Below are 23783 nucleotides of genomic sequence, written 5' to 3'. Positions count from 1 at the left end.
TTTTTACTAATTTCTCTTTTATTTCATATAAATTTTCTCAATTGACTTCTTACCATACCAGCTTTGTTGACTCTGTTGCCCATTTCCATATTCAATTTACCATCTTCACTAAAAGCCGTGCCCAAGTAGCTGAAATGTTTTACTTGTTCTATAGGTTCTCCATTCACAATGCAGTTGATATTTTCAATGCATCTGCCTACATCCATTATCTTTGTCTTGTTATTGCTGACCTTCATACCATATCTATTACAACAGTTATTTAATTTAGTCAGGGAATCTTGCAGACTTCTAGTGGATTAATTTAGAAGTATAACATCATTTGCATAAAGTAAAGAGCTGACATTAACATCTCCGATTATGATATCAGGTTTAATACCACTTTCCTTCATAATCTGATCCATATAGATAATGAATAACAGAGGAGATAATGTACACTCTTGTCTGACACCAGATTTAACATTAAACCATCTTCCTCTACTTCCTTCAATTTTAACAGCTTACTTAAAACTCAAATTAAAGTAAGTATTGCCTTGATATAATGCCCCGTACCATTGACACCATACAACTGTAGTATTTTGAATAGCTTTTCTCTTGGCACCCTGTCATGTGCATTTTCCAGATCTTTGTTATATTCCCATGATTTCTCAATTATTTGACATAAAGTGAAAATGTGATCCTGACAGCTGCTATTTGGCCTGAATCAAGCTTGTTCTTCACCAAGTTTCCCTTCCACAATCCCTCTCAACCATTTCTCAAGTATACCGGCATAAATCTTACACTTAGTAGGGAAATACCTCTGTAATTCTCACATTCAGTTTTATTTCCTTTTTCATATATGGGTACTATAAGAGCTCTACTCCAATCCTGGAATTTGTCTCTCTGTCCAGGCCTTATGAACAATGCTATGTAGCCACTGTAAGACTTATCCATACTTGAGCATTTCTGGTCGAATATCATCTACTCCAGTTGCCTTTCTGCATTTCAGACTTTTTCTACTTCAAGTATGGATATATATTCTTGTGAATGTTTTTTTACCACTGTGCTATCACTGCTTGTTTCATTTAGAAATTTTTCGAAGTAATTACTCCATACATCAAGGATATCTTTTTCTCCAGTTTTCATGTCACCTTTATCATCTCTAATTACTTTTACAGCACGCTTTCCTCCATTTCTGAGCTTTTTCAACAACCTCCAGAATATCTTACCACCTTCTTGATATTTATTTTCTATGTTCTTGCCAAAGTCTTCCCATGACTTTTGTTTAGCTAGTTTTACACAGTGTTTAGCTTTCTTAAATTTGCCTATGTATTCTCTAAGAGCACAAGCTGACTTATTTGCCAGGAACTTCTGATATATTTTCTTCTTTTCCTTCACTGCCTCTTTAACTTCCTGTGTCCACCATGGAGTTCTGATTTTTCTATCCTTGCAGACAACCTCACCACATGCCTCTTTGGCTGAATCAATCAATGTTCTCTTCAGGATTTGCCACTGAATAACTTCCATGGTTGGGTTCCTGTTCTCAAACTTTTTCATTTTTTCTTCAATAATGTTTGTGTATTTTAGTCTACAGTTCATATCTGAGAGTTGCTCTTACATGAATGCACTTGGAGTAACTAAACTGAGAGCAGACTTACAGTCAGCCTTCACTACAGCAAACACCACTATAAAAAATTCACTTATTATAACAAACTACCCAAAAGTCCCAAACAAAGCCCTATATGTACAATGATATTTCAATGGAAATTCGGTACAGTAAACTATCCACTATAACATACCTTACTGGGCCCTACATGTTTACTGCAGTTGAATGTATCTGCATTATACAACTTAACTAGAACCTAATTGTTAAAAAATAATTTTTTTGGTTCAGATATGTTAACTTATACATCTCACACATACCTTTCTAAAGCTTTGGTGAAAAGGTAATTTCCAGTGATGATCATCTAAACGTTGCAACTCAGTGCATAGATCTTCATACTGCTCAGTAGACATTTTCCCTAAGTGCAGCTGTTGTTGTGCTTGTTCAAGAATTTCTTTTTTCTGTGTAATAAGCAATGTCATTTGTTCTGACATCTGCTGCTGATCATTTAAGCTATAACTACGCCCATATCGATTTTGAAACCTGAAAAAATAAATAAGTTAACAGACATTGCTATTTCAACATATACATACATACAATCCTGCATATAGCCAAGACAGTGCTGGGAATAAGAAAAATGTCACAATAAAGCAAGCATAACATTAACCCACCAGTCATTAGTCAATATAGACAGATGAATGAAGTTACAAAAATCAGTTTTATCTTTTCCAATGGATCCTAATCGACCACTTTTTTTGCAACACCAATAAAAATTAATCACATTCTTTTTAACTTCTTACTCACACAACGTACCGATGTATGGTATAGGTTTTACATCTTCACGTGTGGAACTAATATATCATCACCAAGTTCCTGATATATACCCTTAAGGGATGTAGAGAATATTATTATTTTATATCGCTTCAACACATGAGAGGTGGCAATTCCTATAGCAAATAAAGCTGTGTGTGTGTGTGGACTAGAGTCAAGAGCAAAATAATCAGTTGAGATTCCTCTCTTAAAGAGATGGAGGTTGTTGTCCTTGGGAAGGCTGTTCAAGACAGAAATGAAGCAGAGAGAATGAAGGATGATCAGGAATAGCTCAGTTCAAATGTAAAAGGATATTGGGCAAATTATGACAGTAATATATGATTATGTTTACATTATTACTAACTTACTATCAAAAATTTTCTTCCACATGAGTATTTGAGGACTGCAATACTGTCTGATCATATATTTTATTCATCAAATGCACTGATTTTGCTTTACTTTCCTGTCCAGTTTAAGTTCTCATGTCTACTCGCGCACATTCTTTAATGCTCAAGGTTCCTAACATCTTCATTTATAACATTATTCTGTTATTGATGCTATCTTTCACATTCATAATTTTCTCAGAACTCATCTCTATGATCTGTGGCTGTTAATCAACTATTTTATTGCTTTCCATCTCTTAGATCTATACTTTAAAATTTTGTAATCATCATCATCATCAAATTCCTGACATGTACCCTCAAGGGGTGTACAAGATATTATGATAGTATTACATAAGGGTCTTAGTTAGTAATAGCTTTTGTTCTTATGATTTTGGAGGAAAGTGGAGGAATAATAGTATCCAAAATAGCACTGTCCATGAAAGCATCTGTAGAACTGGTATAAGGCAGAAACTGAATGTTTATAGCAGAAGGATTAAAATGGATCTGTGAGAGACAGATCATTAATTAACTGGCCTGCCCTCTTTGGATAAAATCAAGCAATCATATTAGCAATATTCCATGGTTGGGTGGATTTCAGATTTGTAGGGAGTTAGTAGCTGTAATGGTGGTAACTTTACCGATTGTACAGAAAAGTACATCAAATTTTTTAGCTGCTGTAGAAGATATGGGAAATATGTTTGTGCCAGCAAGGGCTCAGGTTATAAGTCAAGTCCAAGAAGGGAAATCTAATTGTGTTTGAATATCTGGGTGGTAATAATGAATGTTGGGGGGGGGGGGGAGATGAGCTCTTTCTTATGAGAGATCAGACAGGACTAAGTTTTGATGGCATTCAAGTCTATAAGATTGTCCTTGTCCCAGTGAGATAAAGCTAGGAGATCAGATTTCAGGTTTCAGGATATTGATCATGGTAGATTTTGAGAGTTCTAACAATTGAGCATTACAAGGTTCGCCGAATGAAAAGGAATGAAGTGTACTGTTATCGGCAAAGATATGGATCTGAAGTCTGTGACAGTAGGTCATTTATATACAAGAGGAAGAGAGTGTGTGCAAGTACAGAACTGTAGGGGCTCCTGCAGTGGTAGGGAACTCTGAGTAGAGGAAACCATAACCATGACATGTAGTGAGTGCCCAGTGAAAATTTAGTGATCCAGTTGCAAAGTGCAGAACGTAGACCACATGATGGCAATGCAGGTCCATGTGCCAAATGCAATCAAATGCTTTTTGAAATGTTGAGAGCAACTACGTGAATTTCTCCAAATTTTTCCATGGCTTGAGTCTAGAGGAGGGTGGTGAAAGCTAGAGGATTGCTTGTGTATCGGGAGTGGACAGAATACATATTGCTGGTCACTGACTGGTTGGTAGGTCTCCAGGTTGCAGAAGTTGGCTGTTGATGACCTTCTCCATAGTTTTAGTGAGGACATAAGTGAGAGCAATTGGACAGTATTAGTTGGATTTCTTTGGAATGGGCTGGTTTTAATGTGTTTCTGTAAGTTAGATGCCAGTTAAATAGACTGAAGAGGTGTTACAGGATAGTTCTGGGGGCACAAGTTTTTAACACAATAGGTGGGATACCATTAGGACCATATGACTTGTTTGTGTTCAGGTTATTAAGAATTCTTTGGGTTTCTTGCTGGTAGAAGGCTATAGGTGATACAGACAGAGTCAGTTCTTGGTAGAGTGAGGAAACTTTGTCCAGGTCATTAATGCAGGAATTGAAAAAGAAGAGTGATGCTAGTACATCGGCCTTGTCTTTATGTGGGATAAGTATGGTACCATCTAGATGTGAGAGTGGTGGAAACATGGATGGACAAAAGTTGTGACCAATGGCCTTGGCAAGGGACTAGAAGGCTCAACAGCCAGTTGGGCAGGAGGTATATAAATTTATTCAGCTGACTCCACACTACATCATTTTTGCTGATCCTTATATTTATTTTCATCTTAATGAAAAGGTTAACTTTTCATTAAGATGAAAAGTTAACCTTTTCATCTTAAATAAGCTGAAAAGGTTAACTTTCTATAGTAAATAGTATTCTCCAGTGAGAATATAATTGATGTTTTCCATGTTCCTGCTATTCTGGAAGTTTTATTCCATTAATATATAGATAAGGCTTGCTGTTACATTTTAAAGACAAACTAAATATTCCACAAAGAGTAATCTTCTGTTTGTGGTCTATATGATACAAGTATAATACAAAATCATATGATTTCATTAGCATGCTATGTATATTTTATAACTGAAAGCTTTAAGATTTATAATCACATCTCCCTTAAAAAACTATATAAATCAGTTTTCTCATAGCCCATTACATACAATTTCTAGACAAATAGTAATAAATTTACAATTATAATATGCATAACTTTCCAAAAATTTTTCAAAAAAAGATCCTAAAATGCTTCAGTCTAGCAGAATTAAAAGGGAGAATAATTCTGATTATGAAGATAGATTAGGAAATTTGTAGCCTGCAGTCACTAGCAAACAGAAGAAAGACAGACTACCACCTAATAAACTGCTGTATAAATTGCGGCAAATCAGTTGATTGATTGGACAGCAAACGTTTTAAATCGATATCAAATGGTGGTGTATAGAGGTGCCATGTCTCTCAGAAGGAAAGTTACCAGTGGAGAACCTACAAGGTTCTGTTCCAGGGCCGCTGTTCATTTTATTCTTCATCATCATCATCATCTTCAAATTCTTGACATGTACCCTCAAGGGGTCTACAGGATATGATAGTGTTAAATCCTGAATGAAAGAGAATTTATTCTAAATTATTTCATTCGGATTTAACAAGTAACAAAATTCCAGGAGCAATATTTGTACATTAGTAAAATTAAAGTTGATTGTGAATTATCGATAAGGTTCATAACTTAAATATTTTACTTATGCCTTATACTGTTATTAGTTCTTGTGAAGTTATCAGAACTTGAATATAATGTAAGGATTATATTAGTGTGCGAAAATCTGAGTCAAAGCACTAGCAAACTAAGCATATTAGAATGAAGGCCTGAAGCAGTCACGTACACAAGAACTGAATTGCGCACAGAAGTTACCCATAAACACGCTAGGAGGAGTGATGGCACTGGGTGCAAAAAAAATTTAGGTGCCGAGAGAAAAAACATCGCAACAAAGATATATAGAGCTAAGCGATGCGAACCTGAGGCTTTTTTCTTCCGTTGTGCTGGTCATCTAGATCTGAAGTACCCAAGGACGGTGGTAGAAGTACGATCAAAGCGGACGATGTCAGTTAGCAGCCCAGCGGTCAAGCAGAAATCCAGTTTGAGTACAGACCTCGGTTCTGCGGAGAATACAGCATAGACCGAGAAGTTATGCGGAATCACTTGATCCGATCACGGCAGACCAGATTTGCCTACACCGATGGAACTGAGTTGTGAGTGAACCCACAAGTCTGTTTTATTTGGAAGGGTTATGCAGACGTAGGATCAACGAGACCCAGACATTCTACAGACGATCAAGAAGGAAGCCAAGAAATTCCATTATCCCCGGTAAAGTAGAATCTTATTCAATTTACTTGTGTACTGAGAGGAGTAATAGAAGTCTAAGAAAGGAACTGATTAGTTACTAGATTTACAGTGCATGATAGGACTTTAGAAAACCAAAATCTTAACGGGCAAGCGTAAAGTTCTAGGATTGAGAATTGTACGGAATTGTGTTAAACGAATTATAGCATGTTTAGTCTGATAGTTCCTAGTTCTCAGAATTGTTGAATGATTAGCTGGAAATGTTCAGCAATTAGAAGGAGCTTAAACTTAGCGTAATATGAGATATAGATTTGTGTAATGAGATGTTAAGAATGACCTGGAGATGTTTTGTTAACTAACATTGGCCTGTATGATTGCTTAGTTTTTAACCAAATAATTGTTGTTATTTGAATCTTACTTAGTTCAATGAATAAATCCTTTTTTTTAAATCAAATAGCCTACCTGATCTTGGTCTCAATGCACCGCTCATGAAAATTTGAATCTGTACGGAATTAACGTTTAGAGATAGCTATGACTGCAGAGAAATTTAAGATTTATATGATATCAAAGTTTAGAACAGAAAATATCGATTTAAAGAATAGTGTGCATTTCTGATTGCTAGATCCTTGACAATGAAATTTCCTCTTCTAGAATTTTGGATGACGCAGTATAATCAAATAAATTTTTTCTAAATTTGAAGAAGGATTAGCTCCAGAATTGAAACAAAGGAATTGGCTCTTGCCAGAAGCAATCCCTTTGTCAGCTAAGCTTTGCACACTTTATCAGTAAATTAAGTGGCGGCCAAGAGTTGATTGCGCAAATGAGTAAAAAATTAATTAATAGTTACGAAACATCATATAGAAGAACTATAAGTAAATTAAAGCAAAAAATCAAAGATTTCAAATAATACCACAAGAATTTTACAATAGTATTACATGAAAAACTTACATCATTACTAACTTCTTATCTACAATTTTCCTCCAAATATCTGTTACCTGTCAAGACTTCAACATTATCAGATTTTATATTTCTATCCTATAAGGCACTTTTTACTGTTAATTTTCATAACAAATTTATTACAACATTTATTCAGTTTAATCCAGGAATCTTGCAGACTTGTACCGAATTTATTTATAAAATTATATCATCATCTGCATAAAGTAAAGAGCTGAGATCAACATCTCCAATTTTGAATATCAGGTTCAATACCACTTTCCTTCATAATCTGATCCATATTGATAATGAATAACAGAAGGGTTAAGGTACATCCTTGTCTGATACCAGATATAACATTAATCTTCCTCTACTTCCTTCAATTCTAACTGCTGACTTACAACTCAAACACTAAATATTGCTTGATATAATGTTCCATTGACACTGTACAACCTAGTGTTTTGAATAGCTTCTCTCTTAGTACCATGTCATATACCTTTTCCAGATCTACAAAACTTAAATACAGATCTTTGTTATATTCCCATGATTTCTCAACTATTTGCCGTAAAGTGAAAATCTGATCTTGACAGCTTGTTCATTACCAAGCTTCCTTTCCACAATCCTTCTCAACTATTTCTCAAGTATACTTGCATAAATCTTACCAGGAACACTCGGTAGAGAAATACTTCTGTAATCCTCACATTCAGTTTTATTTCCTTTTTTATATATAGGTACTATGAGAGCTCTACTCCCATCATCTGGAATTCATCCCTCTGTCCAGGCAATTTGAATTATGTAGTGCAGCCACTGTAAGACTTTTATACCTACATACTTGAGCATTTCTGGTCGAACATCATCTACTCCAGCTGCCTTTCCACAGTTCAGGTTTTTAATGGCTCTTTCTACTTCAAGTATGAATATGTATTCCTGATTGCATGCCTGGTTAGAATTTTTTTTTTACCACTGTGCTATCACTGATTGTTTCATTTAGCAATTTTTGGAAGTTCTTATGTTCTTACCAAAGTCTTTTCATGACTTCTGTTTAGCTAATTTTATGCAGTGTTTAGCTGTCTTACATTTGCCTCTGTATTCTCTAAGAGTACAAGTTGACTTATTTGCCAGGAACTTTTCCTTCACTGCACTTTAAATTATTGTGTCCAACATGGAGTTCTGATTTTTCTATCCTTGCAGGCAAACTCACCACATGCCTCTCTGGCTGAATCAATCAATGTTTTCTTCAGGTTTGCCGCTGAACCTGCAAGGTTTGGTTCCCATTCTCAAACTCTTTCATTTTTTCCCCCAATAATGTTTGTGTATTTTAGTCTATAGTTCACAACTGAGAGATCCTCTCGGATGTGAACTGTAAAACTTTCTTATGTTCTTCTTTTCAATATGGAATTGAATTTTATCCTGCTCAAGACTAAATGGTGACCACTTCCAATTTCAAATCCTCTGTACACTCTAGTGTCTGCACCAGGAAGAAAACATCACTATCCACAATAACATAGTCAATGAGATTTTTCTTATTCCTTGCTTCTTCTCTCCATGTGAATTTGTGTACATTTTTATGTTGGAACATTGTGTTAGCAATAACCAGTCCATGTCCTGAGCAGAAATCCAACGGGTATTTGCCATTTTTCCCAAAATATTTTTGTACGTCTGACAATCATTTCGTACTCTGCTATTTAGATCACCAACAAGTACGAACTTTTCCTTTTTCATTGTGTCAATTGCTTTCTCTAAAGCCTCAAAAAATTCCTCCACTTCTATCTTAGTAGAGCCTTCTGTGGGACCATAGGCACAAATAAGTCTCATTGTCCAGTTCTCCATTCTGATATTTGCCCACATCACTCTGCTTGAGACTGCCTGCCATTCAAGAAGATTAGCCTCATGTTTAGTGTTGAATACTATGGCTACTCCTTATTTTCTTTGATTGTCTTTGCCTGAATATAACATTTTGTATTTATTGCTCAGAAAGATCTTACCCCTATTAATAAAAAAGTCACTCTGACATAATAGTCACCCCTATCGTGCCGATCTGGTACTTATCCAATTCCTCAGCTAGCTCCATTTCTTTGCTATTCAGGCTTCCTATGTTGATAGTAAAGATCTTGAACTCTGGTGATGTTGAGTTGGGGGTGTTCAATTTGTTTGTTGATGATATTGTGAGTGTTCATCAAGCTGATATTCAGCTGTTTGCAGATGATGTTAAGCTGGGAAAAGTTATTAGGAAAGATGTAGATGTACTGGTGCTTCTGTACATCTACATCAAAACGATTTGAATAAAGCGGCTATGTGGGCAGACAAGTGCGGGATGTCAATTTAACACCAGTAAATGTAAGTTTTTGCACTTTTTGTTTCAAAAAAAGTAAAGCTGCATATTATATTAGAGACCTAGTATTACAGAAGGTGGAGGAATCATGTGATCTTAGACTATTGGTGGATAAAGAATTAAAGTTCAAGGGACATATTGCAAAAATGATAAAAACAGCACAAATTATTCTACTGTACAAGGCTTTGATTAGACCACATCTGGACTACTGTGCATCGATTTGGTCACCAGGTGAGAAGCAAGCTCTGGAAAAAGTTCAGAGGTGAATAACAAAAGTAATATCATGATTGTGGAATACTGACTATGAAGATAGGTTGAAAGAATGTAAATTACAGATGCTAGTCAATATATGGAAGATGGGCAATATGATTGAGACATATAAATGAAGGGGGTACTTATCAAATAGATACCTTGGATATTTTTCAAACGGTTGAAGGAGGAGGAGTAGGATAGAGACAAGAGGTCATTCTTGGAAGTTGTATAAAGGTGTGGTGTGTAAGAGAGTGTGGAATGACATTTTTGCATGGAGAGGATTGATGACCCAAATGGGATGGTGAGTATGCAAACATTGAACCAATTTCAGATGAGGTATGATAAACATTATCTCTGTCAGAATGCATCTTACTATTACCTCCCTCAATGAGTCTTGACTCCAGGAGGTGTTTGCATAATAATGATAATATATATTAGTGAAAGAATATTCAAATAATTATATGATCTCTATAATCTTATATAAACAAATATTTCTTGCCATATTTTGAAAAATCATTTGCAAAATATAGAGTTTGAAATCATGGCCACAACAATTAAAGCCTATATATTGTTCTGTTGTTCTCTGTTCCTCCATACGAGCTCACTCACATTCAGATGAAATCTATATTAATAAAGCTTTCTTACGTCCTGGATGGATTTGAACCCTAGACTTTTTCACCCAGAGGGGAAACTGTTGTATCATTCTCATGATGTTAATATATGAGAAATATATATCAAAAATATATACTTATCAGATGCATATTAAAAAAATCTGTCATTTCATTTCTGAAATATTGAGTTTCATGAATGGCTAGCCTGGTTGGCTGAATGGATAACATACTCACTCTCCAATCAATAGGTCATGAGTTTGGATCCCACTGTGGACATGGATATTTGTAAAAGTCTGATCTGGACAAGCTTGTAAAACTCCTTGAGTTTATAAGGTTTCTTTTTACATAAATAATAATAATAATGAATTAGTTCAAAAATTTATATAACATACTTACCTATTAAAAGAAGAATGTTTTCCAAATTTATCATAACGCATTCTACTTAATAAGGGCCGACCAAGCCTGTCATATCCCCATTTTCGAGGATCATCGGGATGCTCTCTGGGTCCACTAAACTTCTTTGACATTGCCAATTCTTAAAATAAATTTTAGCTATGAATAATTTAGATATATTTCTATACAATTTGAGAAAAATGTTCATCTTTTCTACAACTGCACCATAACCATATAATAATAAAAAGTATATATATTTATAAATCTATATACTTTTTATTATTATATAAAAAGTATATAATTATATAAACACTATTATATAAACTACTGAAATATCCCACCCCCAAATCTTTGGGTGGGATATTTCAATAGTTTGTTATAATAGTGTTTGCTATAGTGAGTTTCCTGCCAATTTCTCACAGAAATAAAAAGATGTGCTCCTGATCTTACCTTTGATAACTCAGTATTAAAAGTATCAGAGGGTATAAGGAATATTTTATAAATTTTAGAATTTTAAGTTAAAATTCTTAAAATAATCATAACTTCTGAAATAAACATTTCATTTATAGATGTCTTTCAGAGTTTTAATTTCTTTTAAGCTTCAAACAAAAGACAAAGTTCTTGTTTTTCTCACTTGCTTCCACATTTCAAAACTTACTTAAAAATTCAATAGTGGGCAATCGCAATGATTAAAACTCACATTCTCAAATGATGATCAGCTGAATCAGCACCTGCAATTATTTCACCACTTTCCTTAAAATCTGTTAAAATGGATGATGATGATTGCACAATTTGCAATCATCACCCATTTTCCATACTAAATACTAAAACTATTTATTTATTCCTACTCTGGGGTTTCAAATGCACACATCCTTGGATGCTAGGCTCAGACAATACAGGTATCCCTTGCTTAATGCGGGATTTGATTAATGCGGCGAAATTAATTGCGGCAATCCCTTGATATACGTGGCAAGAGATTTGATTAACGTGCCTTTAATCCTGCAGAGCTCGCAGCTGATCTGACAGATACATGCAAAATGTTTAATATAAATATTCTTACACAATTCAGTGTATATAGCTTGGAGGTCATGAGTAGCTGTGCATTCATATGTTCGAGTGATATTCCACACTGTTTTTTGCTGTCAGTTTGGTTTAACACATGTTATGTAAAGGTAATTTGCGATATTTGACAGTAAATTATATCTGAGAGATACCGCGACCTCCGATGTCAGTATAGTATGGTTTAGTTTTTTTTTTTTTTTTTTTTTTGTGTTCAATAATATCTAGATTGTAACTGAAAATAAATAAACCATCATGTATTACTGAAAAAGAGGGCCAAAGGCTTATTTATCATAAATGTCCTCTAGGAGATGTGCTTTACATTATGGAAAGTTACACTAAGGAAAGTGATCTGGAGCTTACTCGACCTTTAATAGGAGTTGCTCATAAAGTTGCTTATGCTTGCATCCACCGAAACTTTTAGTTTCTATATATTCGGCTCGAAACTCTTGAAGTTTCTATATTCGGCCATGAAATAATGTTGAATTCAATATCCACTTAATTTGTACCATCATGTATTATATTTGCATTGTTTTTTCTTTATGTTTTATTGCTTGTTTGCCGATCTGGAGAATCATTTTGCTTGTTATTGTAGAATTTATGCCGATAAGAAAAAAACAAACTGTTCAAATGACTCTTGATAACTTCTTTTGATAAAAAAAAAAAATTACAGTAAATAATGTAGGTACAAGTAATTTTTAATACAGTAATCGATCATGGATGAATTGTAATTTTTACCATGATTATTAGATTTGATTAACGCGATAACATCGAGGGATTAATTAACCGTGTTAATCAAGGGATACCTGTATTATATCTACTTTTTTTTTTTTTTTTTTTTGCAGAGCACATATACAAGCCAGAGGCTCACATTGGTGAGTATGGGCATGGCAAACCCAAGATACCCAAGCTAGACCTGATCTTACTTCATACAATATACAGTTGGTATATCATATCTGGAGACTGGTCATCTACTCTTCTTTCCCTCTACTCTCTCTTACTCTTTCCCCTCGAGTTGCTCTAATAGCAACTCGAGGGGGTGACTCTTTCCTCTCAAACTGTAGTTTCCACTATCTACCAAAAAAAGCAGCTGAATTCAGGTCAAGGAGTGGTGGTTGACACTTGACAGAAACTTAACCATTGAAACCGAATGAACTCTAACCAACCTAAAGATACATGCCGGCTTGACTATCGCCCAGTCAAACAAGGGTCGCGCCCACTATTAGGGAACCAAGATAGTGAAGGTGAAAAATATGCTATTGGAAAAACATCACCTAATAGACAGGAAAAACATAACAAGCATAGGAACATGGAATGTAAGAACTCTTCACTAGGAAGGAGCAATGGAAATACTACTGCATGAATTAGACAACTACCGATGGGAAGTGATTGGACTCTGCGAAACCAGATGGACTGGAAAAGGAGAATTCCACCATGGACAGTACAAAATCTTAACTTCAGGCAGGGAGGACAACAAACACCAAGAAGGAGTAGTACTTATATTAAAACCAAAGGCTCAAAACTCTCTATTGTCCTACAATCCTATCTCAACTAGGATAATTAAATCAAGATTTAAAACATCAATCGGATAACACTAACTATTATTCAAGTGTACTCACCAACTTCGACATCATCAGAAGAAGCATTGAGGAGTTCTATATAGATCTGCAAAAAGCAGTACAGCAGACATCAAGTCAAGATCTCCTAATTGTAATGGGGGACTTAAAAGACAGACAAACCAAGAATATGATAGACTATATTATCGTAAACCAAAGATGGAAATCAAGTATCCTAAACTGCAGATTGTGGATCAGACCATAAGCTAGTATTAGCAAACCTAAGAATAAAGTTAAAATCTGGAAGCACTTTTAGTCAAAAGGAGACTGAATGTAAAAAAACTACAAGACAACAATATTCTAAGAAAATATCAACTAGAACTAAATAAAACCCTGAAGGAACTACTAAAACAGAATATAAACATGAAGAACATTGGTGGAAATTAAAGGAAATAATATTAAATTCGGCAGAAAAAACAATAGGTTACACAGAAAGAGGAAGTAAAAAGGATTGGATCTCAAATGAAGTAAAAAGGTTAAGCGATCAAAGGAAAAGCATGAAACTAAAACAGAACTATAACAGAAATGAATATAATAGATTAACCAGAGAAATTAGAAAACTAGTTAAAAGAGACAAGAATAACTAGTTAGAAGGAAAATGCAAAATGGCAGAAAAGAAATTAACCTTCATGGATTATATAAACAAATAGAACAAATTAGTAAGACACGGACAACAAAAATTATAATGATCAAAAACAAAGAGGGACAACTAATTGAAAGTAAAACAAAAAGAATGACCAGATGGGAAGAACACTTCAAAGATTTATATAATAAAAACAGCTCCCAGGATATTACGATTCCAGCCAGTGAAATGGAAGAGGAAACAAATATCTTTACCAAAGAAATAATAGCACACAACATAGAAAAACTCAAAACTAGGAAAGTGCCTTCAAATACATGCAGAATTCTTAAAAGCAGGAAAGGAACAACTTTTGGAACCATTAAGAACATTATTTGAAAGGATCTACCAAAACGAAGCAGTGCCTACTGATTGGACCAAATCAGTCATAACTCCTATATACAAAAAAGGAGATAAAACAGAATGCAATAATTACAGAGGCATTAGCCTCCTCAGTATTCCAAGTAATACAAAAGTACTCCAAAAACAAATTAAGCCATATATAGAACTGGCACTAGGAGAAGAACAAGCCAGTTTCAGATCAAGGCAAAGCACAATTGATCAACTATTCACCTTAAGACAGCTAATATAAAAGACACTAGAGTACAACCAAAGTTGCTGCATAAATTTCATAGACTTTTGTCAGGCATTTGATTCAATCCATAGAAGAGAACTATGGAAAACTATTGAAGAATTTGGAATTCCCAACAAAACCATAAGAATAATAAAGAATCTGTATGAGAAATCTGAAAGTGCAGTACGAATGGAGGACACCTTAACCAACTGGTTCCACACAGAGAGTGGAGTAAGACAGGGATGCAATCTATCACCAGACCTGTTCAATCTTACACTGGAAGCAGCAACCAATAAGGCCTTAAACAATGAAGACTCCGGAATCAAAATATATAGGGAAAATGTGACAAATTTAAAATTTGCAGACGACATTGCATTACTTGCAAGCACAGAAGAAAATCTACAGCGAATTTCTGATAAAATAAAGGAGGAGTGTATAAAATCTGGATTAAACATAAACATAGACAAAACAAATATTATGCAAATAGGAAAAAGAAGCACCAATCTGAAAATTGAAATTGATAGTAAGAATCTAGAGCAGGTAGAAAACTTCACCTACCTTGGAGGAGTTATTGAGTACTATGGTGAAATTATAAAAGATTATAAAAGACAGAACTGGAAAGAGTCCATTCGGCCTCATCATCATCATCCACATATATGACAGAAGGGAGGAAAAGAAGAAGATATACAAGCGATAACCTTTATTATTGTAACTTGATGTCACTATGAAAAAGATAAAATACTAAGTTTCATAATAAACCATCAGTAAATTTTATTAAAATGTTCACTCAAGGGATGTACAGCATGCATGCTGCACATAAAGTGAGAGCATTTTTAGAAATTTGTCTATTTTTATGGGGTGTCACTTTCAATTTTATTTTTTGTTCGAATTTTTAAATTAAACTAATATTTGGAAATTGTTTCAAGGTCAAAATCATAAACGCTATAAGAAAAATTTGAGAATTTGAAATGTACATGAAGTATATATGTATGGCGAGTAAAATTCTATCATAATAGAAGATCGCATGATATACAAAAGCAACAAGTTCTAATAAACGCAATTTTTATAATTGTTAATTTTGTTTTGGGGTGCTTAAGAGTCAAAGCTGTATAACTGAGAGGAGACCTCCACATAGCCTTTAAAGGAATGCAGAGAACCGACCAGGGCTTCTGACCTAATCCTCACCTTCTCATGGTGCACCCTATTGGGTATCTACATGGATACTGAACGAACGAGGATGGGCTGACAATTTGAGATTTAGCCGACCAAATTCTATTCTTATTGGCTTAAACCAATATACAAAATGATGGTACAACATGACAAAATTTCATGCCGGCTGGGGCGTCGCCTGGTTAAACAAAGCCCCCGTCCTTTTCAGCAGGGAACCACGGCAACAGCAAAAAGTCAGCTACTGGAACAAACCTGAAAGCACACCATAACTCAATATCACAAGAGTTAACGATCAGTACTATTAACATAAGAAGCCTGAATGGCAAAGAAATGGAGCTAGCTGAGGAATTAGATAAGTACCAGATTGACATAATACGGGTAACTGAAACAAAAAAGACCAAAACTGGTGAGATCCTTCTGAGCAATAAATAAAAAATGTTATATTCAGGCAATGACAATCAAGGAAAAGAAGGAGTAGCCATAGTATTCAACACAAAATACGAGCCTAATCTTCTTGAATGCCAGGCAGTCTCAAGTAGAGTGATGTGGGCAAATATCAGAATGGGGAGTTGGACAATGAGAATTATTTGTGCCTATGGTCCCACAGAAGATTCTACTAAGGTAGATGTGGAGGCATTTTTTGATACTTTAGAGAAAGCAACTGACACAATGAAAAAGGAAAAGTTGGTCCTTGTTGGGGATCTAAATAGCAGAGTAGGAAATGATTGTCAGACATACAAAAATATTTTGGGAAAATTTGGAGAAAAGAGCAAAGTTAATAATAATGCAAATACCTGTTGGATTTCAGCTCAGAACATGGACTGGTTATTACTAACACTATGTTTTCCAACATAAAAACTTGCACAAATTCACATGGAGAAAAGAGGCAAGGAATAAGAAAAGTCTCATTGACTATGTTATTGTTGATAGTGATATTTTCTCCCTGGTGCAGGACACCAGAGTGTACAGAGGATTTGAAATTGGAAGCGGTCACTATTTAGTCTTGAGCAGAATAAAATTGAATTTCATATTGAAAAGAATAACATGTAAGAAAGTTTTAAAGCGAATAAAAGTTGAGCAGTTTTCAGATGTGAACTGTAGACTAAAATACATAAAGATTATTGAAGAAAAAATGAAAGAGTTTGAGAACAGGAATCAAACCTTGGAGATTCAGTGGCAAGCCTTCAAGAAAACCCTGATTGATTCAGCCAGAGAGGCATGTGGTGAGGTTGTCTGCAAGGATAGAAAAATCAGAACTCCATGGTGGACACAGGAAGTTAAAGAGGCAGTGAAGGAAAAGAAGAAAGCATATCAAAAGTATCCTTATTTGATATCAAATGCATTTCAAATAAGTCAGCTTGTGCTCTTAGAGAATACAGAAACAAATGTAAGAAAGCTAAACACTGTGTAAAACTAGCTAAACAAAAGTCATAGGAGGACTTTGGCAAGAACATAGAAAATAAATATCAAGAAGGTGGTAAGATATTCTGGAGGTTGTTGAAGAAGCTTAGAAATAGAGGAAAGTGCTGCAAAAGGAGTTAGAGATGATAAAGGTGACATGAAAACAGGAGAAAAAGATATCCTTGAAGTATGGCGTAATTATTTCAAAAAATTGCTAAATGAAACAAGCAGTGATAGCACAGTGTTAAAAAACACTTAACAGACATTCAGTCAGGAATACATATCCATACTTGAAGTAGAAAAAGCCATCAAAGGCTTGAAATGTGGAAAGGCAGCAGGAGTAAATAATATTCGACCAGAAATGCTGAAGTATGGTGGTATAAAAGTCTTACAGTGGCTGCACTGCATAGTTCAGAAGGTCTGGACAGAGGGATGAATTCCTGATGATTGGAGTAGAGCTCTAATAGTACCCATATATATAAAAGGGAAATAACACTGAATGTGACAATTACAGAGGTATTTCCCTGCTGAGTGTTCCTGGCAAGATTTATGCCAGTATACTTGAGAAACAGTTGAGAAGAATTGTGGAAGAAAAGCTTGGTGAAGAACAAGCTGGATTCAGACCAAATAGAGAGTGTCAGGATCAGATCTTCACTTTACAATGAATAGTTGAGAAAGCATGGGAATATAACAAAGATCTGTATTTAAGTTTTGTCGATCTGGAAAAGGCATATGACAAGGTGCCAAGAAAGAAGCTATTCAATACGCTACAGTTATATGGTGTCAGTGGGGCATTATATCAAGCAACACATCATCATCATCATCATCAAATTCCTGCCATGTACCCTCAAGGGGTGTATAGGATATGACAGTACTACATGAAAAAATTACATCATTACTAACTTCCTATCTACAATTTCCCTCCAAATCAGTCTGTTACTTGTCAAGACTCCAACATTATCAGATCTTATATTTCTATCGTCTAAGGCACTTTTATCAAGCAACACTTAGTCTTTATTTCAGTTGCAAGTCAGCAGTTAAAATTGAAGGAACTACAGGAAGATGGTTTAATGTTAAAACTGGTGTGAGACAAGGATGTACATTATCCCCTCTGTTATTCATTATCTATATGGATCACATTATGAAGGAAAGTGGTATTAAACATGATATCAGAATTGGAGATATTAATGTCAGCTCTTTGCTTTATGCAGATGATGTTATACTTCTAAATAAATCCGCTACAAGTTTGCAAGATTCCCTTCACTAAATTAAATAACTGTTGTAATAGATATGGTATGAAGGTCAGCATTAAAAACACAAAGACAATGAAAATACGTAGAATCGTTGAAAATGTCAACTGTGTTGTGAACGGGGAACCTGTGGAACAAGTAAAACATTTCAGCTACTAAGGCACGAGTGAAGATGGTAAATTAAATATGGAAATAGACAACAGAATCAACAAAGCTGGTATGGTAGGAAGTCATTTGAATAAGTTCATATGGAATAAGAGAGAAATTAGTCGTAACACTAAATTAGCTGTATACAAGACAGTGTTCAAACCAGTTTTAACTTATGGATCTGAGAGCTGGGTCAGAAGTAAAACACTTACCAAAGACTAGAGACCACAGATATCAGAGTCCTGAGAAAGATTAGAGGCGTGAACAGATGGCATCAATGGCAATATCATATTAAAATGAGGATATTAGGAAAGAACTTGACATTGTCAGCATCCAGGAATGCATTAGCAGAGCTAATGTGAGGTGGTATAGTCACTTAAATAGAATGGGCGAAGATAGATTAGCAAAACAAGTGTTCTCTGCCAGGTTGGCAGGAAAACGACCCAGAGGAAGACCAAGATATAGGTGGATTGATACGGTACAAAGTGCCTTAGACGATAGAAATATAAGATCTGATAATGTTGGAGTCTTGACAACAGACTGATTTGGAAAAAAATTGTACATAGGAAGTTAGTAATGATGTAAATTTTTCATGTAGTACTTTCATATCCTGTACACCCCTTGAGGGTATATATGAGGAATTTGATGAAGTTTTGTTTTGTTTTTCCTAAATTTTATTAAGTGCTGCCGTATATATTAAAGCATATATAGTTGTCAAAACTGGTGCATTTTTTTAAACTAATTATATATATATATATATTTTTTTTTTTTGTTTAATTTAATAAAAAGTTGCTTTGAGAAAAGAGCAGATTCTGTACTTCTGAGAGAGAGAGAGAGAGAGAGAGACTTGCAAAAGTTCAAGTTAATTCATCAACAACTCAATTAACTTGCAATGTTTCCATTCTTATTTCTCTCCCTTACAGCAAATAAAAATAAATAAAACATTATATACAAAAATTGGTCACAACAGTCACTTAATTTCATAAAATAACCATCACTTTTTGCTTTCATTTATAAAGGAAATTTAAATTCTGTAATATTACATTTCACATGTATTTTGATTAGAAACAGTCTTGTGCTCATCAATACACTTTGAAATGCAAATTTTGCTTAAAAGCCTCATCTGATTAACATCTTTCTACCCTCAATGATTTCCAACAAATAAAGAGAGTTAAAAGATTAGCAAGACTTTCCTTGGAAATCCTGAAACTAAACAATGAAAGTAAAAGAATTCAAAGATAAGAGATGTAACATCATTAAAAAATCCTTGGAATAATTTTTCTTTATAAGTTATTTTGAAATAGGCTTTGGGAAACTTTCTATATTTACTGCTGTAGCGAAAATTCTACTTTGGCTTGTTTATATCAGAGTAGTATTGGAGGTGTGTGTGTATGTGGGGGGGGGGGTATTTACAATATGCAGTCAATTTCATTCCAGTTCTTTTCTGCAAGTCTAGGAGTGGCTAAAAATGTTGTTTATTTTGAAGTGCATAAAAATGAATCTGTGTGTTTCCAAGAAAAGGAGTGCTCTAAAATTTATCTTATTTACTGATTACTTCATATTTTGTAAACAATAGATGGCTTTCCAATCTATGCAGGTTTGGTTTCAATAGTTAGTGCATATCACATGTTCAATACAAACATTGATACAATGTTTCATGTCCCATCTCATGGGCAAATGATCTTTCCATGCTCAGCATGAACAAGTTAATTATCCATGTCCATTATCATTCCCTGAAATACCAGCACTTATGCATGAATAGGCACGTTTTCTAAATTAAACCCAAATAATTTAGAAAATTTATAATATCTCTGTATATAACTTAATAACAAATGCTTGTCAGCAGAAGAATCATTCATTGACAAGAAACATAACTAGCCTTACACCACAACCACATAATGCCATGTGGGAACAACAAATGTGATTCATGCTCAAACCACATCAATTTTTTCTTCTTTTTAGTCAATATATGGCAAGAAGATTTTTATGAAAGGGGGGGGGGGATTAAAACAAACGTAGGTGATTCATTCCTGGTAGTACAGAAGGAAAATACTTCTCATAATTAGGTATCATTGAATGAATATAGCATAGGGAAAGAGCTAAATACAGGTATAATCATTCTGATATTTCATCTCTGTAACAGAGATCTTTAGGGTTACAATAAAACATTTTGTAATCACACACAAAACAAGTCAAAGAAGTTATATTAGAAGTCTGAGGTTCCTCTTATTTAGATTAATTGTGATTTTTTTTAATCTGCTGATAATTATTAAAAAATAAAGTGTTTTAACTTTATACTTGCTGCAGTGAAGCATAGTATTTTTCCCCCCATTGGATTTTGTGCAAGGTATCCAAGATATAGTCAGTCAGTCAGACCTGACTGACCATAATTGTGGCAATGGATATAATTAAACTTCATTATGAGCTCAAACCAGCACCTAAACCTTAATACCTGTTTCGAGAATACTTAAGAGTGTAGATTCTATTACAGTATGGATATGATGAATATAAAGTGACTTGAGATTTTGGTAGCATTTTAATTACAAGATACTTTGTCAAGAAGTTATTTAGAAATACTGGATACTTTATGAAAGTTATGATAAGTAGAGTATTATATACTTTTATTGTTATTAATATTATTAATTTTATTTTTATTATTATTTAATTTTATTAATATTATATACTTTTTCTGATATATAGATATATATCAGAAAAAGGGACCAAGAGTTATGGATGGTGACTGTATTTTTGATATATATCATAATTTGTGGTTAAGAATATAACAATCCCAGCTCAACAACTTGATATGGAAAACACTGAATTTTAGCATATATCATTTTAACTTATAAAGGAAGACTTTTAAGTTATTTTGGGCAAAAAAGTTTGCGATTAGAATTTCTCAATCTTACAAGATTAGCAAGACAATAACAAAGTTAAAATCTATTTTGGGTATTTTAAAATTATGGATGAGCTTTTATAGATGATATTTTTCATAACTCCTACTTTATTTTACAATTCAAGTTATGATTGAAGACAAAAATCTTAAAAATTAATAAATTAGAAAGAAGAAATATATCTTAAAGCATACCTCTTGCATTGTGCCTAAAATCTTGATCTTGGGGTACTTGTTCATGTAAATCAGTATTGTCATAAACTGGTCTCAGAGGACTTTTAAATTCATCTGGATGGGCAGCTTTGTATTGTGCCCAGCCTGTATGAGAAGTTTTCCTGGGACCCTGGTTTATTAACTGACGGTAGTCTCTATCTTCTTCTCCAAACAAACTGCAAAACAATTAAATCTAATTTAGCACAGACTACTAGCATGCAGAGTTGGAATGACCATCCTAAATCTAAAAAAACAATTACTCTTTACCCAAAGTCTTCAAGATATAAGCATATAATTATTATCTCACATTCTGAAAACAGGAATCATTTTTGTAACGTAAGTGTAAAATCTTGCGCGATAAGTTAATATAATTAACTTGTCAAGCTCGATTTTACAGGGGTTTCAAATCTAAATAATGTAGAAAAAATGATGTAAGATTCCTTTTGTCTGAATATAAATTAACTGTCTTGAAAAATGTGTTAAATATTTCCTGTTTGAATCATCATCATCATCATTAGTGTTCTGTCTCTTGACAGGTCCAATGGTATAACTCAGCAGATTCTCTTCCCCAATTTCCCCCGTCTCTTGCTTCCTCCTTCATTTCCTGATATCGTCTTGTTCCCATTATATCATCAAGCATCATAAGTCGTCTTCTTCCTCTTGGTCGCTTTCCTTCAATTTTCCCTTCTATCATTCTTTTCAGTAGGCTGTCTCCTCTTAATACATGTCCTATCCAGTTAGGCTTTCTTCTTCTTATGGTCTTTAGTAAATTCCTTTCTTCTTCAACTCTTTGTAATACCTCTTCATTGGTGATTTTTTTCAGTCCACTTTATTTTCTCCATTCTTCTCCATAACCACATTTCAAATGCCTCCAACATTTTAGCTTCTTTCTTCCTAATTGTCCATGTTTTTGACCCATATAAGGTCATACTCCAAATATAGCACTTAATAAGCCTTTTCTTTAGACTTTTATTCATTTTATTAATAAACAAATTTTTCTTGCTATAAAAGGCATATTTTTCTTTGTTAATTCTTTCTTTTATTTCCATGTCACATATTCCATTTTCTTGTATTATACTACCAAGGTATTTATATCGTCTCACTTGCTCTACACTTTCTCCATTCATCATCACCTTGATACTTCCTGGTTTCCTGGAGACTCTCATCACTTTTGTTTTCTTTGCATTAATTTTCATACCATATTTCTTGCATATATTTTCAAATTTTTGCATTAGGTGCTGTAGTTCATCTTCGGTATTAGCTAATATTGCTTGATCATCTGCAAATCTAATATTTTGTATTGTTCTTCCTCCAATAGTGATTCCTCTTTCCTCTTCATAAAATGCTTCTTTTATCATTTCTTCTGCAAATATATTGAAGAGTGTCGGTGACAGGCAGCATTCCTGTCTTACACCTCTGCCAATCACATATTTTTAGTTTTTTCTACTTTTGTCTTTATTATGGCCATCTGGTTCATATATAATTCAGCTATTAACCTTCGGTCTCTCCAATCTAAACCTATTTTGCGTAATATTTCCATCAGATTTTCCCATTTCACCATGTCAAATGCTTTTTCAAGGTCGATGAAACAAATATGAACTTCTTTATTTACTTCTATATTCTTTTTGCATATGGTCCTCATTACTCCAATTGCATCTATGGTTCCTCTGTCTTTTCTAAATCCAAATTGATCATCCCCCAGAAAATACTCCACTCTATTATACAATCTTTGATTTAATATTCTTAGCAGTACTTTGGAGGCATGTGAGAGTATGCTTATAGTTCTGTAGTCACTGCACTTAGCAGGATTGCTTTTCTTTTCAATTGGTATAAGAATACTCTGTGAAATCTTTAGGCCATACTCCTGTTTGAGTATTGTACCTAAAATTAGAGAAAATGGATTAAGTGATATTAACATTGTAAGTCAGCAAAAAGAATAGTGTATCAGAAAAGTTTGCGACAACTTATGAACAAATTGAGTGCCTGAAGCAAAGACTTTTGGTGAGAAGACTAGTGACATCACCGTGCCAGAGGGTAATCACGGACATTC

At 34.2% G+C, this 23783-nt stretch overlaps 1 protein-coding gene across 1 annotated transcript in view; it reads right to left on the bottom strand.

Moving 5' to 3' along the window:
* LOC150104858 (uncharacterized) overlaps positions 1 to 23783 on the bottom strand; it is a 265378-nt gene that overhangs the window by 106032 nt on the left and 135563 nt on the right. The window contains exons 7-9 of the mRNA XM_090395375.1: positions 21716 to 21909; positions 10795 to 10933; positions 1900 to 2122 (exon numbers count right to left, since the gene is read on the bottom strand). Of these exons, the coding sequence (XP_090251501.1) occupies positions 1900 to 2122; positions 10795 to 10933; positions 21716 to 21909 (556 nt within the window). The remainder of the gene's footprint in view (positions 1 to 1899; positions 2123 to 10794; positions 10934 to 21715; positions 21910 to 23783) is intronic.

The sequence above is a fragment of the Typopeltis vanoorti genome, chromosome 7 (genome assembly GCF_054136105.1).
Source record: "Typopeltis vanoorti isolate ZY-2024b chromosome 7, IOZ_Tvanoo_1.0, whole genome shotgun sequence".
NCBI classification, from domain to species: Eukaryota; Metazoa; Arthropoda; class Arachnida; order Uropygi; family Thelyphonidae; genus Typopeltis; species Typopeltis vanoorti.
Note: the sequence above shows the minus strand (reverse complement) of the source record. Positions and strands in the feature narration are given on the sequence as shown.